The following is a 16312-nucleotide window of genomic DNA, read 5'->3' as shown; positions in this document are numbered from 1 at the left end:
TACTCTATCATACATATCTTTGATGACCTCCGTATATCTACTGCAAACTCCCCTCTTTTCTAATACCCACCAAAGCACTTCCCTAGGTACTCTATCATAAGTTTTCTCTAGATCAATAAAAAACATATGCAAATCCTTTTTCTTTTCCCTAAACTTTTCTATTAAACTTCTTAAAAGATAAATAGCTTCTATTGTTGATCTCCCAAACATAAAACCAAATTGATTTTCTAAAATTTCGTTTCTAATCTTATTCTATGTTCAATTACCTTTTCTCATAATTTCATTGTATGACTCATAATCTTAATTCCACAATAGTTATTACAGCTTTGAATATCGATTTTGTTTTTATACAAAGGTACTAACGTACTTTTCCTCCATTCTACTGGCATTTTCTTGGTTTTTATAATACTATTGAATAGACTACTTACCAAATAATTCATTTATCCTCTAAACATTTCCAAACTTCAATTGGTACTCCATCTGGTCCTATAGATTTTCCACTTTTCATTTTTTTAATGTCATCTTAAGTTCAAAGACTCTAATTTTGTGAATAAATCTCCTATTTTTAATCTTCTCTTCATTTGTCACTTCCAAGTTCAATATTTCATTTTGGTTTTCATAAACCAACTTATCAAAGTATCTCCACCACCTCTCTTTTATTTCTTCTTCTCTAATTAAGACATTACCATTCTCGTCCCTTATACATTTTACATCACCTGAATCTTTGCATTTTCTTTCTCTAGCTCTAGAAAGTATTTAAATGTCTTTTTCTCCTTCTTTTGTATCTAGTTTAGTATATAAAGGATCATAAGCCCTATGTTTAGATTCATTGATAGTCTTTTTTGCATTTTTCCTCACTTCCTTATATTTTTCAAGATTTTCTATATTTCTACAATTTTTCTATATTTTACACTTTTTTTTTTTTTTGTCTTAACGGGTTTTTGGACTTATTGATCCCACCACCAACTTTCTTTAGCATCCAATTATCTTTCTTTCAACTCACCTAAAACCTATTTTACTATCCATAAGATAGAATTTGCCATTTTATTCCAAACAGTATTTGCATCAACCTTATCCTCTATTGTCCAATCACACTCTTTGTTCATTTTATCTTTGAATTTTACTATATTATCTCCCTTCAAATTCCGCCATCTAGTCCTCATGTTGATTTATGCTACTCCTTCTCTTCTATTTTTTTTTATATGTATATCTAATACTAAGACTCTATGTTGTGTAACCAAACTTTCACCTAAAATAACTTTACAATCCTTACAAGATAGACGTTTCCCCATTCTTGGTTAAGAAATCTATTTGGCTTTTATTGTACCCATTCTTGAATGTTATTAAGTTCTTCTCTTTTTATAAAGCAAGTATTCAATAGAACCAAATTGTAAGTCATAGAAAAATCAAGCTTGTATCACCAGCCTCATTTTTATCTCTATATCATGACCTCCATGTACCTCTCATATCCTATATTAACTATGCCAATGTGACCATTCAAATTAGCTCCTGTGAATGTCTTCTCAAACATTGGTATCCCTTGTAAAATACTATCCATATCTTCCAAAAATTGTCTTTTTAGATTTTATGCTAAGCCTATTTGGGGAGCATACTTATAAATTACAAAAATAAAGGTACACTCCAATAAACATTTATGATTCGACGTCAAGTTATAATAAAAGAGATTATTCTGTTTTCAAATCCAAGTAGGGGTTTTACACTCCCATAAACATTTATTTCATGTCGAACTAGTTAAAAAAAATTACAAAAAATAAAAGTGCAAATTTCAAGAAAGATAGGCATGTGATTATCTGCCCTCAAACGACACAAAGCTACGTTGGATTGAGGGGAGTTAGCCAATTTAAATTAAAGTGCTGTATAGACTACAAAAAAGGTTCGATAGGAGGATGTTGGAATTAGTTGCTTTAGGCTTCTTCTTCTCTCTTTTAAGGTTTTGAGGACTTTATTTTCTCCTTTTGGCCGATAATTTTCACCTCTTTCACAAAAAATTTCTTTTCAATAACAAAATTCAAGAAATGTACATGGCAAGAGATGTCACAAATTTTTAAAATATTTTTCCTTCTCTAATCCCCATGGAAAAGACAGATGATCAAAGAAATTACATCAAAAATACTTGGATCATTCACACGACCATATTGCACATCCATTCAAAAATTGAAGCACGATATACAATTTAAAAAGTTTGATAGACTTAAATTTAGATGTACTAAAGAAGTTTACAGCAATGACAAGATAAATAATTCTATTTATTGAAAAATAACATTTGATTTATAGAGGAAAGAGTATACAAGGAGGACAAGAAATCCTCCTAAAAAAAACAAAAGAATTAAGAAACGAAAGAGAACAAACTAAATGCAAGAGATCAAGTTAACAATGCCAGCCAAACACATTTATCTCATAGGAATAAAAGAAATTCCTGTTGAAAAAAATATGAAGTTGCCAAAAAAAAAAAAAGTGAATTTGACATTATTATTCAATAAATTAAGAAACTGATAGTCTTAAAAATACTTAACAATAATATTGATTAAGATCATTGCTTTAAGAAAATATTAGACTTGTAGAAAAAAAAAATTACCTTATGATTTTGGAAATGAAAATTAGAACCATAAAAGCTTTCATAAATGATTATACATAGCAAATAAAGAATTCAAAATAGGAAAAATTCCGACTCAATGATGCAGAATGCTCATATATAATTTTTTCTTAATATTAATATTTTCTTAACATCAAGAATAATATTTATAAACTATACGCAGATCATCCATATTGTGAACATATACTCAGAACGGCTTGCACTAAGGAGTCTCACACAACCATATTGCTTATCCATTCAACAAGTGAACAATAATATCTGATCTAAAGCGCAAGACTTGGAGCTCTTTAGATTGGCTTAAATGTAATTCAAAGTAGAGAAATCCATAAGATGTGATTCTTATAGAACATCAAAGTTTTGAAGAATGATGGCATATTTCTTAAGTACTCAAAGAGCACAATGACAATTCAAAATCCATCGGCTTTTCCCTGGTGCAGATTCCAAGAAACTTTAAATATGTGGTCTTTACAAAAGAAGACGTAAACACAGAAGATTCAGTTGGTGATCGCATCCCTCGACCTGACTTCAATTAAGCATTGAGGTTTGTTTTTCCCTTCTTGTTTTTTGGCTGGGTGCCCATGAGATGTTAGCTCAACCCCCGTTTGGAATGTCTTAAAGAATAAGTACTTTTTCACAAAAGTATTTTTTAGAAGTACTTGTGTCACTAAGGTGTTTGGTTTGCACTTAAATAAGTACTTACCTCGAAAAGTACTTTTCTAAACTACTTTTTTTAAAGAAAATAAGTATTTTCTGAAAAAAGTATTTATCTAAAAAAAGTACTTATTTTAATCCAAGAATACTTTTAGATTAGTACTTTTATTCCAGAAAAGTACTTCTCTATAAGTGGTCTTACAATTCCAAAAAGCCCCTTTTTTCTTTTCAGCATGCTGAAGAGAACATTTCACCCTTTTAGGGGACACTTGGTATCAATGTCAAAAATTATGAAAATGAAAACCAAAATATGAAAAACCTGAAAACAAGAAACAAAAACTAGATACCAAAAATGAGCAACCAGTTTGGTTAACACCTAAAACAAAAACAAATTAAAAACTTATTTGATCAAATGCTCATTTTGTCTTTGAATCAAATAACAATAAAAGAAATGTAATTTAAATTAAATAAATACAAAATAATATGGATTACAAAAAATATTATAATAAAATGGAAATTATTAGCGTCAAAGAAACTGACCTCCATGAGGTTTGGTCATGCAATCAGCAGTCCTTATGTAATTTTCTGCTTATATCAAATTTTGCTATTTACGGGTGCTAGGGATAATTTTTTTTGGCCCCCCTTTTGGTTTGGTAAAATTAGCTTTGGGGGGTCATTTTGTAATATTCAAGGCATTATTGAGATAGGATTTATTTTTAGTTGGGCTTCAGAAGATACGTGGCTTTTAGAGGGGTTTATGGTGCAAAATGGGACTTGGCTTCTATTGGAAGCTTCAGGCCTAGTATAAATGTATAAATAGGAGTCTTCAGCCACTTTTCTTTTTTTTTGGGGGGGGGGGGGGGGGGGGGGGTGGGGGATGGGAAGGGGGTTGGGGTAGAAGATTTTTCTCCAGAGCTCAGTTCCAGATCAGCTAAGGTTGTGATGGTTTGGAGGCTAGGATTTTGAGGATTTGACCAGGCAATGCCTACCAATCCCTCCATCGCAGCTAAAGGCGTGAAACACTAGCAGAAAACCGCTGTTACCATTCTGGAACAGTACCAAAACAAGCACTGATTTGAGTATTAAGTTGTTGTTGTGGCTAAAAATTGTCTTATTTGCTTAAGCGAAATTCACAGCAGTCATCTCTTTATTATTTTACGAAGTTAGTAGTTATTTGAATCAAGAAAGGTTGCTAAAACACCATCCTGAAATCTGAGTCTTTATTTATGAATTTCTTGTTCTAATTCTACGCTGATTTGCATCATTTAGCAAAAAGACACATACCTCCCCACAAGCTTCAAAGATCTCAAGGTCCACATATGGGAAAAAGAGACAGACCTCCCACGAGGTTTCAAAGAGTTCCAGGAACTCCCTTGAAATTTTCCAAAAAGACATAAACCTTCTCTCATATTTGGCAAAAAGACAAACTCAGATCGGTAAAGTGTCCCAAATATCAAATGTAAAGGGAGGTATTTGGGATTTTTGAAACCTTAAGGTAAATCCACCTCTTTTTGTTGAAACCTCAAGGTGGCGAGGTCCATCCCTTTTTGCTAGACCTTGGGAAAGGTCGTCTTTTGCTCAGATTATTAAAATTAGTTTAATTAATTATTATATTTTAAAACTCATCTTTTTTTGTGCTACAAAAATTCAAAAAAAAAAGTTGCTAGTAAAGCTAAACAAATATCATTTAATAATTTATATGTTATATTAGATACAAAAGAAGGAAAAAGAGACACATTTAAACTTGCTAGAGCTAGAAAAAGAAAGAGTATGGAGTTAAGTAATGTAAAATATATTAAAAAATGAGGATGATATTATCTTGTTTAAGGAAGAAAACATAAAGAAAGATGGTGAAGTTACTTTAGTAAGCTATTTAATGAAAACCATGTAAAAGGCTTAAACTTGGCATTGACAGATGAGGAAAATGCTAAAAATATGAGATTCATTTGTGAAATAAGAGTTAACGAAGTTGAGTTTGCACTAAGAAAGATGAAAAATGGAAAATCTATAGAACCGGATAACATTCCAATTGAAGTTCGGAAATGCCTAGGTGATAACAGAATCATACAGCTAATTAATTTATTTAACACAATTATTAAAACTAAAAAAATGTCAGACGAATGGAGGAGAAGCACTTTAATACCTATATATAAAAATAAAGGAGATATTCAAAAGTGTAGTAACAATCATGGAATTTAACTTAAGAGTCATATAATGAACCTGTGGGAAAGAGTAGTTGAATAAAGATTAAGGCTAAAAACAAAAATCACAAACAATCAATTTGGTTTTATGTTTGGGAAATCTACTACAGAAGTTATATATCTTTTAAGAAGATTAATGGAAAAGTTTAGGAAAAAAATAGAGGGACTTGCATACAATATTTATTGACTAAAAGAAAGCGTATGATAGGAAACCTAGGAAAGTTTCATGGTGGGTTTTAAAAAAAAAAAAGGTGTATGTATATATTGATGTCATTAAGAATATATAGAATGGGGTAATGACTAGTGTTAAGACAATAGGTAGAGAAACTAGAGAATTTCCAATTACAATAAGTGTACATCAAGGATCTGCTTTGAGCCCATATCTTTTTAGTTTAGGGATGAATGAACTGACTAGGAGTATCAAAAATAAGGTTCAATGGTGTATATTGTTTGAAGATGATATTGTCTTAATTAATGAAATTAAGGGTGGAGTAGGATTTAAGTTAGAATTATGGAGAGAAGCTTTAGAATCTAGAGGCTTTAGGATAAGTAGAAATAAGAGAGACATATGAAATGTAATTTTAGTCATAGTAGGAGGAACATTGGACATAAACTTGATGATAAAAAAAATCAATAGCAGTAGTAGATTTCAATACCTTGGACCTATCATGCAAGGTGAAGGAGTAATTGAAGAAGATGTAATGCATAGAGTTAAAGTAGGTTGGGCAAAATGGATAAGTGTTTCGGGTGTCCTTTGTGAGCATAGAATACCCTTAAAATTAAAAAGAAAGTTTTATAGGGAGGCTGTAAGACCAGCTCTGCTATATGGATCAGAATATTGGGCTACAAAGAAACAGCATATCCAAAAAACTAAAAAAATTGCCCAGATGAGAATGCTAAGATGGATGAGTGGCATAACATTAAAAGATAAATTAAAAAATGAACATAAACGCAATAAGTTAGGCATAACTCCTATAGAAGATAAGATAAGAAAGAGACGACTTAGATGGTTTGAACACTTGCAATATAGGCCACATAGTGCATCAATGAGAAAGAGTGAGTTAGTTACTACGAGGGGCAATAGAAGGGTAGGGATAGACCTAAAATAACTTGAATTGAGATAGTGAATAAGGATTTAATAGCCCTAAATTGTCAAAGGAAATTGTCAATGATCGCCTAAATTCGCAAAAAAGGATTCATGTAGCCGACCCCACCTAGCGGAGGAGCTTAAGGCTTGGTTTGTTATTGTTGTGGTATAAAATGAATGATTTACTCCTCAAAAGTTAGTCTACTTTTTTTCACTTCTCTCCAAAACAATTTAAAATCTGATGACAAATAGAAAATTAGCAATGTAAACAAATCCATTGTCATAACCTATTTCTTCTGTACAAAAACAAAAATAGAAAACAAAATACAGAAGTATACCATATTCCCTTAGTTGTTACTCTACTTTCCCTAAAAGATAAGTTTCTATTTCTCATTCAAAAAAAAAGACTCAGAATGATATTGATATTAAGCCAATTAAGCCAAGCTAACTCAAGTGCTCTAAATCAACAACCTATCAGCCATTAGCCATGATTTAGATTGCATGTTGTTAGGAAAGCTAAGGACCTAATCCCTTTTTCCTCCCGCCAACCCCTCCCATATGTGTGTGTGCGTGCGAGTGTTTTCATTTTTTTCCAAGGGGAGTAGATTAAATTTTTTAATGTATCTCAGAAAAAAAATAAAAATAAAAATAAAATGGCAGCCCGGTGTACAAAGCTCCCACGTATGCGGGGTCCGGGGAAGGGGCAGACCACAATGGTTCTATAGTACGCAGCCTTACCTTACATTTTTGTAAGAGGCTGTTTCCACATCTCAAACCCGTGAAAAAAAAAAAAAAAATTTTAAATGAAGAAGCATTGATAAGAAAAGAGCTGGGGGATGGGAGAATAGATAACAGCCATACCGCTTTCTCACCACCATGTTTATTATACATGTATAACTCCCAGTCATCTCCACAGTCAAAAAAAAGGCTGCTACTCAGTCCAGAGGCATTTTCCTCATCAGTATCTTGGTTGACAGGAGCTTGATATGAAGAGTAAATTGATTGGCCTGAATTAAACGACCAGAGTACTTTTCCAGAAAAACTCTCCACCAAGTATATGGTACCGTCCAAAGCAGCGACAAGTGCAGTATCATGCGTGCTGCTTCAATGCAAAATTTAAATAAAAAAAACAGGCAAAGCAAACAAAGTTAGTCAGCCATTATATAAGACATCAAGGCAGAAAAATCAAATAAAATGCCATCACACAGTAATTCATGAGATCGTAGATAAAATAATAAATGCTGGAAAATTTTGAGGCAGGAATACTACAGCAAACCCGAGTCCAACAAACCAACGAGTATGTCCAGGAATTTAGAACTATCCGCAGGTGAGATTAACAAGTGGTCCCAGTATTAAAACCCCAAGTAAATGTACATACAGTATTCTATTAGAGATAAAGTGAACAAGGAAATCTAGCGAACAGCCAATAAATATATGAGAAAATATATAGGAGCAAAAGAACAGGCTTGCATTGGCCAAAAGAAGGGACTATGATTTGCATTATGTGGAAACTCAACCAAAGTCCCAATTTCATAGAAGAAATCCCTTTTTTTAGGTCAAGTAAGGAAACAAATGTAAAAGTGTGTGTTCAGGTCAGATTACTACCAATGACCATACCCAGACTCAAATTTTTGGGAGGAATTAAATACCACAGGTTGGTTTTTCCCAGACCAGACAATACGCAAGCATGCTAACACATGACTAAATCAATTAGAAAGTGTTATAAAAAACTTATTTACTGAAAATGCAGGAAATTTTTCCTTAATGCTTGCAGAGCCGAACTGAAGTTGAATTTATCCCTGACCAGATAAAGGTGTTTTGAGTTGAAATTTTGCAATGGCTCTACAGATTGAAGACAAAGCCCATGCTTTCTGGTTTCCATGCAAAGGGAACTGCTATGAAGTTATGATCAGAACACCACGAAAGCACAGGTAGTCTGCTTGCAATACAGAAAGCATGGAAAATAAAGGATTAGCACAATAGAAACCAACTCAAACAAATATGTATAATTGAACCACTTCCCACAACCTCTCTTTTAACATTATGTTTGGTATGAAAAATTAAACTAGGGTGATATGAATCCCCTCTCTCCCTTAATGTTTATTACTGTAATGGAAGTTTTCAGCCTCCTGCAAAAAACCACCAAAGAAGATCTTTTCAAAAGTCTTAGTATTGGAAGGGATGGTTGAGAAAATTCTCTACCTTCTCTTTGCTGATGACACCATTGCCTTCTGTGAGGTAGATCCTCAATCTAAGGCATATGTGGAAAAACGTGTTTAATGACTTGTATTCTATATGAGTATAGTTAGCTAATTTAGGAAATTTTGTAACAGCCTGTATTCCTAGAATTAGGCTGATTTGGTTAGCTTCCTATTCTGTTAGAATATCCCATAAATCATGGGATCTGATATAACCTAGTTAATTTTCCTTTTCTGCTGCTAGGGTTGATGTATATAGCTAACGTTTTGTGTATTATTTGAATGAAATGAAAAAAATTCTTCCACAAAGTGTTTCTCAGTTTGTGTCATGGTATCAGAGCCTAAAGCTCTTTTCTGGGATTAAAAACCTCTTCACACAGGCCTTCATTGCCGAGACCATACTGCTGCTTCTTTGTACCCTGTTTTGCCCTGTTTTTAGTTCAAAAACAGAGTATTTTTGCACTTTTTCTGTTCAGCCTTCATTGCTGAAATTTCTTCGAGCAGTTTACATTCTTATTTCTACCTTTGCCAGCCTTCATTGCTGGTGGTTTCCGTTTCGAGTGATCAGCCTTAATCGCCAAGAGATCATTGTTCGTGAAGAATGTCGGAGGTTGCAGAGACAACCACTACAGCACAATCGGAGGAGATTGTTCGATCCCAATAACCCAGGGAATTGCAAAATATCCAGGCAGCATATAGGCTGAATGGAAAAAACTACCTCAAATGGTCTCAACTTGTCCGCACCGTGCTGAAGGGAAAGGGAGAGATCAGCCATCTCATGGGTACGGGGCTGAAACCAGGAGATCATCACTTTGAAGCATGGGATGAAGAAGATTCCATGATTATGGCGTGGCTGTGGAATTCTATGATTCCTGAGATTAGTAACACATGTATGTTCTTGGCTACTGCCAAGGATATTTGAGATGCGATTCAACAAACATACTCAAAAGCTAGAGATGCGGCTCAAGTATATGAGGTGAAGGTGAAGACGATTGCAGCAAAACAAGGGAGTAAATCTGTTACTGAATATGCCAACCAATTAAAATCTTTGTGGCAATAACTTGATCATTATAGAGTGATAAAAACCAAGTGTCCTGAAGATGCCACTGTTCTAAAGGATTTCATCGAGCAAGATAGAGTCTATGATTTTCTTGTTGGACTTAATCCAGAATTTGATCGAGTGAGGATCCAAATTCTCAGAAGGCAAGAAGTTCCGTGTTTTAATGAGGTGGTGGCACTTATTTGAGGCAAGGAAAGCAAAATAGGTCTGATGCTTGAACCACAGAACACAGACAGCTCGGCTATGGTGGCTAGTGGCGGCAATAATTTAGTCACAAATGTGGAACGAACACCAGTTTTTGAAAATGGGAGACCTGGTCAGCCAAATGCCCAGAACCGTGATTACAAGGACAACTTCTGGTGCATTTATGGTAAGAAGGCACGCCGTACTCGTGAACAGTGTTGGAAACTTCATGGAAAACCTCCAAGCCAAGAGTGGGGACAGAAAGGAGAGCAGCCAAGGAACAATAGTCAGGCTCATGTTGCTGCGGTACAGCAAAATGAAGCAGTACCACAGGAGTTAGGCGGTCTCAACCAAGAAGAGGTCGAGAGGGTGAGATCTCTTATTGGCAATCTTGACAAACCTTCATGTACTTGCTCATTGACACATTCAGGTGAGTTTCCTATCTCAGTTGGATTAAATGTCTCAGGTGAAACCTTTGCCAACTCCTGGGTCTTGGACTTGGGAGCCATATGGTCCCACTCACCGAATGGTTTTTTCACATATTTGCCATGCCCAAGCAGTAGGAAAATAGCCACAGCCAATGGTTCCATGACCACTGTAGCAAGTGTGAGAGATGTCAAAATAGGCCCATCACTGATTTTAAAAAAATGTTCTTTATGTTCCTAGATTATCCACAAACCTTGTCTCTATTCAAAATCTCACTCAAGATTTACGTTGCAATGTGGTTTTTCATCATAGTTATTGTGTATTTCAGGACAAGGATTCGGCAAGGATGATTGGACATGCTAGAGAACGGGCTGGACTCTACTACCGCAAAGCACCGAGTCGGTCAAGCATTACCAAGGGCAAATTATCTCACTCTTTTGTTTCTGAGCATTTTGCATCCAATAAAGAGAAAGTTTGGCTTCACCATTGCCGACTTGGACATCCATCATTTAGAGTCATTAAAATTCTGTTTCCTTCTTTATTTAAAGGTTTAAATGTTGAGAATTTTCATTGTCAAGTGTGTGAACTTGCTAAACACAAACATGTACCTTTTCCAGTCAGTAATAAAAGAAGTTCTATTCCTTCTTATCTCGTCCACAGTGATATTTGGGGTCCTTCTAATATTCCTAATGTTTCTAGGGTACGATGGTTTGTGTCATTCATTGACGATTGTTCTCATGTTACTTGGCTTTTCTTGCTCAAACATAAATCCGATGTCAGTACTATTCTCCCAAATTGTTGTTCTATGGTTAAAAATCAATTTGGGATCGATATCAAAAGGTTTAGATAGGATAATGCTAGGGATTATTTCAATCAAGTCCTAACTCCATACTTACAGGAGGAAGGGTTAGTACATGAGTCATCTTGTGTCAATACCCCACAGCAAAACGGCGTAGCAGAAAGGAAAAATGGTCACCTTCTTGAGTTAACCCAAGCTTTCCTGTTCCAAAAAAATGTGCCTAAATCCTTTTAGGGGGAAGCAGTTCTTACAGCCACTCATCTGATAAATTGTTTGCCTTCCAGGGTCTTGGGATTCAAAAGTCCAATGGAAATGATCTCAACATTCTATCCTTACCTACACACTACAAATAATCTTGTCCCTAGGATATTTGGGTGCGTGTCATTTGTTCATATTCATAGTCAAAGTAAGGGAAAGCTAGATCCGAGGGCGTTAAAATGTGTCTTTGTGGGTTATTCTTCGACTCAAAAGGGGTATAAATGTTATCATCCTCATAGTAGTCAAAAGCACACCTCAGGTGCGAGGCGCATAGAGGCAACAAGACCAGCACCTCATCACTACAGAGGCGAGGTGAGGCGACTTGCAAGAGGCACAGGCAGGCGCACTGAAGCGCACTGATTCTTCAGGCACAGTGAGTCGCGCCTTGAAATTTTTGAACCTGTTAAGAAATAAAACGTAGCCAGAACCAGCCCCAACCCTAGCCCTTGGTCTTCGACCCTTCGAAGCAGCACGAAACCAGCAGGGAGAAGTTCGTATTCGACCAATCGATCCTTCGAAGCAGTGCGAAACCAGCAGGAGCCCTTCATCTTTGATCCTTCAAAGTTCGAACCAACATGAGGCTTTCGTCTTTGACCCGTTGAACCAGCAGGTGCTCTTCATCTTCGAGCCTTCGAACCAGCAAGAGCCCTTCGTCGTCGAGGTTCAAGCCTTCTAAGTGCTTCGATTTTCAAACTAGTAAGTCATCTCATCTTCTTCATCTTCTTCAATTTCTCTTCTGCTTCGTCTCCTTCTTCTTCTTCAATTCTTCTGTTTCTCTTATTTTTCAGTTCGTCTTCTTCGGTTCTTCTTCGTCTTCGAGCCTTCAAACCAGCAAGAGCCCTTCGTCAGTTCATCTTCAAGCCTTTGAACTAGTAGGAGCCCTTCGCCGTTGAGGTTCGAGCCTTCATGAGTCATCAGGTTGCTTCGATTTTCAAACTAGTAAGTCGTCTCGTCTTCTTCTTCTTCTTCAGCTCCTCTTCTGCTTCGTCTCCTTCAGTTCCTCTTCTGCTTCGTCTCCTTCTTCTTCTACAGTTCTTCTGCTTCTCTTCTTTTTCAGTTCTTCTTCTTCATCTTCTTCTTCTTTAGTTCTTCTACTTCTTCTTCTTCTTCGGTTCTTGTTCTGATTCTGATTCTGCTTCTTCTTCTTCTTATTCTTCTTCTTCTTCTTCAGTGCTTCTTCTTCTTTAGTTCCTGCTGCCTCCTGCTGGCTGCTTCTTTTTATAATATTAACTTGCATTAAGCCTCTAAGTTAATATTATGTAATCTGTAATTAATTATGTAGTTTAATGCAAGTTTATACTTTACAATTAATTTATAACATTTTTTACTGAATTTTGCTGTTTTTTTGTAATTTGTTTGGAAATGCATGGTACAAACTATACATTTTTCTGTAATATATTAATACATAACATTTTTTACTAAATTTAGCTGCGGTTTTATTGTATTCTTTTCTTTAGATATTTAAGATGCTTTTGGGCCTTCAGCTGGCAATTTTATTTCATTTCTAATTTGAGGCTTGAAATCTTGCATGCGTACTTACTTATGTTGAACAATATTTGTTTCACTTGGAACTTGGTAGTTGGTTGTCATAATTACTATTGAATATTTTAGCATTTTAAATTATAATATAACTATTGATGTGTTTTTATATCAATTACCCACCAAATAGGCATTGTACACAATTTTAATAATTGTGCACCTCACCTTCGTGAGGTGCGCGCCTTCGCCTCGCACCTCGCGTCTCAGCTCCAAGTACCCTCTGCACCTCAGTGCGCCTTGTGCCTTTGACTACTATGATCATCTTCCATCTAGGAAGTTCTATGTCTCATAAGATGTTACTTTCAATGAACAAGAGTCCTATTTCACCACTCCTTATCTTCAGAGGAGAGTTCAACAATGGAAGATAAGGATAGGGATGTTTTACTTAATCTGCTGTCACTTCCCATATCTAAACCAGTTTCTTGCTTCCCTGTGCCAAATCCTGTGTCTAAGTCCGTGCCAAATCCTGTGTCTAAGACCGTGTCTGAGCCTGTGCCAAATCCTATGCCAAATCATATGTCCAAACTCGAGCTCGAAATTCCCAAAAAAAAAACTAATTCTGCTCTTGAGAATGTGAGACTTGGCAAAGTGTTTTGAAGGAGGAAGGTGGCTGTCCCTGAATCTGTGCTAATCCGAGACTCCAAATCAGGTCTTGAGAATGAGGTAACAATTTCTAAAACTTCATTGCAAGCTGAAACCGAACCTCAAGTTAATGACCAAGATCTTCCCATTGCTGTCAGAAAAGGAACTAGAGAGAGCACAAAACAACCTTATATCCTCTCAGACATTTCTTGTCCTTCAAAAATTTTTCACCATCCCATAGATCCTTCCTTGTTAGCTTAAACACCATTGTCATCCCTACCACCTTATCCGAGGCTTTATCCAAAGAGAGATGGAAACAAGCTATGAATGTGGAGATGGAGGCATTGGAAAAAAACAAAACCTGGGAGTTGGTGAAATTGCCAACAGGAAAGAAACCCATGGGGTGTAAATGGGTTTACACTGTGAAGTATAGAGCAGATGGATCAATAGAGAGATACAAGGCAAGGTTAGTGGCCAAGGGTTGTACTCAAACCTATGGAATTGACTACCTAGAGACTTTTGCTCCAGTTTCAAAGATGAACACTGTTAGAATCTTGTTGTCTCTAGCAGCTTATTATGGTCGGGGACTTGCAGCAGTATGATGTCAAGAATGCATTCTTGCATGGAGAGCTAGAGGAAGAAATTCATATGGAAGGCCCGCCAAGTTATGGGAATAATTTGGCTGCTCATACTGGGTGTAAGCTTAAGAAAGCCTTCTACGGTCTTAAACAATCGCCATGGGCATGGTTTAAAAGGTTTGCAAAAGTTATGACAGCCATGGGATATAGACAGAGCCAAGGGAATCATACATTGTTCATTAAACACTCACCTTCAAGGGGAGTCACAACCCTCTTGGTATATGTTGATGATATAATAGTGACAGGGGATGATGATAAGGAGCGACAGATTTTGAGTCAATGTTTGGCTAAGGAGTTTGAGATCAAGGCGTTAGGGAGGCTGAAATATTTTCTTGGGGTCGAGGTGGCTCACTCTAGATAGGGCATTTTTATATCTCAACAGAAGTATGTTACGAATCTCCTCAAAGAAACCGGCAAGGCGGCGTGCAAACTAGCAAGAACTCCAATAGATCCTAACCTTAGACTTGGAAAGGCAGAGGAAGATGCTGCAGTAGATGGAGAAATGTACCAATGCCTGGTAGGAAGGCTCATTTATCTGACTCACACAAGACCTTATATAGCTTATACAGTGAGTGTGATTAGTCAATTTATGCATAGCTCAAAGGAAGTCCATCTACAGGCAGCTCACCGAGTGTTACAATACCTCAAAGGGACACCAGGAAAAGGTATTATGTTTAAAAGGAATAGAAGCTTAGTTCTTGAGGCATACACAGATGCTAATTATGCTGGGTCGATTGTTTACAGGATGTCGACCTCTGGATATTGCACCTTTCTTGGCGGAAATCTTGTGACGTGGAATAAGAAACAAAATGTGGTGGCTCGATCTAGTGCGGGTGCAGAATTCCAAGCAATGGCTCAAGGTGTATGTGATACTTTGGTTGAAGATTGATTATCTTAGAAGACATGAAGATTAAGTGGGATGATCCGATGAGACTCTAGTGATAATAGGTCCGCAATCAGCATATAGCTCATAATCCGATATAACATGATCGAACAAAGCACATTAAAATTTATAGACACTTCATCAAAGAAAATTTGGAGAGCGGATTGATTTGTACACCTTATGTGTCTACACATGGCCAACTTGTTGATGTACTTATCAAGGGGTTAAGTAGTTCAGTGTTTCTGAGTATTGTATCCAAGCTGGGAATGGAAAATACCTATTTGCCAGCTTGAGGAGGAGAGTGGGAAAACATGTTTAATGACTCATATTCTATACGTGTATAGTTTGCTATATTAGGAAATTTTGTAACAGCCTGTATTCCTACTATTAGGCTGATTTGGTTAGTTTCCTATTCTATTAGAATATCCCATAAATCATGGGATCTAATATAACCTAGTTAATTTTCCTTTTCTGCTGCTAGGGTTGATTTATATCGCTAACATTTTGTGTATTGTTCGAATGAAATGAAACAAAGAAAGGAGAGTCCACTGGAAGGCAGAAGTGTGGAAATCTAGCTACTACCCAAAATATGCTTGTTCTTTGGCATGTCGTCAAAGAAAAACTTTTAACTAATGATAAACTGGTTGATTCAGACCAGGTTTGTTCCCTATGCAAGTCTAAAGTGGAATCCATTGATCACCTATTCTTCAAATGCACCTTATCGGATTCAGTTTGGAGCTTTCTAAGGAGCTGGTTAGGAATTAAAAGGAAGATGACAACCATTAAAGCGGCTCTTAAATGGCTTCACAGAGAGGCTAAAGGGACGGGTATTCAAGCTATTTCTAAGAAGACTTGTTTTGCTGCTACTATCTACTTCATTTTGCATTTCAGAAACAAGCTCAAATTTGAAGGGAAATTGACTCCTACAGAAGCAATCATCAAAACAATTCAGTCCCATACCTACAGGATGATGTACAACAAATATCTATTCCTCTCGGTTTGGAAGGACCCTAGAATGGAAGTTCAGTGACTATTTTGTTAGATGGCTTGCATTGGCCTTTTTTTCCCCTTTATTTTGATAGGTTTTATAGAGGTAATGCTTTGTAAAGCCTTCTTGGCACTGGGTATGCCCAGTTTTCGTGTATTTCTTGTTTCTGTTTAGGAGGCTTGATCCCCCGAGCCTTGCATTTGTT

At 36.2% G+C, this 16312-nt stretch overlaps 1 protein-coding gene across 4 annotated transcripts in view; it reads right to left on the bottom strand.

Moving 5' to 3' along the window:
* Positions 1 to 16312, bottom strand: part of LOC131151409 (serine/threonine-protein kinase/endoribonuclease IRE1a) — a 31347-nt gene that overhangs the window by 11586 nt on the left and 3449 nt on the right. For 2 of the 4 annotated variants that reach the window (XM_058102669.1, XM_058102664.1), the window contains one exon: positions 7415 to 7652. In XM_058102669.1, the coding sequence (XP_057958652.1) occupies positions 7415 to 7652 (238 nt within the window). Of the gene's footprint in view, positions 1 to 7414; positions 7656 to 16312 lie in introns of all 4 variants that reach the window. The other 2 variants (XM_058102655.1, XM_058102661.1) reach the window with 1 other exon arrangement.

The sequence above is a fragment of the Malania oleifera genome, chromosome 1 (assembly GCF_029873635.1).
Source record: "Malania oleifera isolate guangnan ecotype guangnan chromosome 1, ASM2987363v1, whole genome shotgun sequence".
Classification (NCBI taxonomy): Eukaryota; Viridiplantae; Streptophyta; class Magnoliopsida; order Santalales; family Ximeniaceae; genus Malania; species Malania oleifera.
The sequence above is the reverse complement of the archived record's forward strand: the minus strand, read 5'-3'. Positions and strand labels throughout refer to the sequence as shown.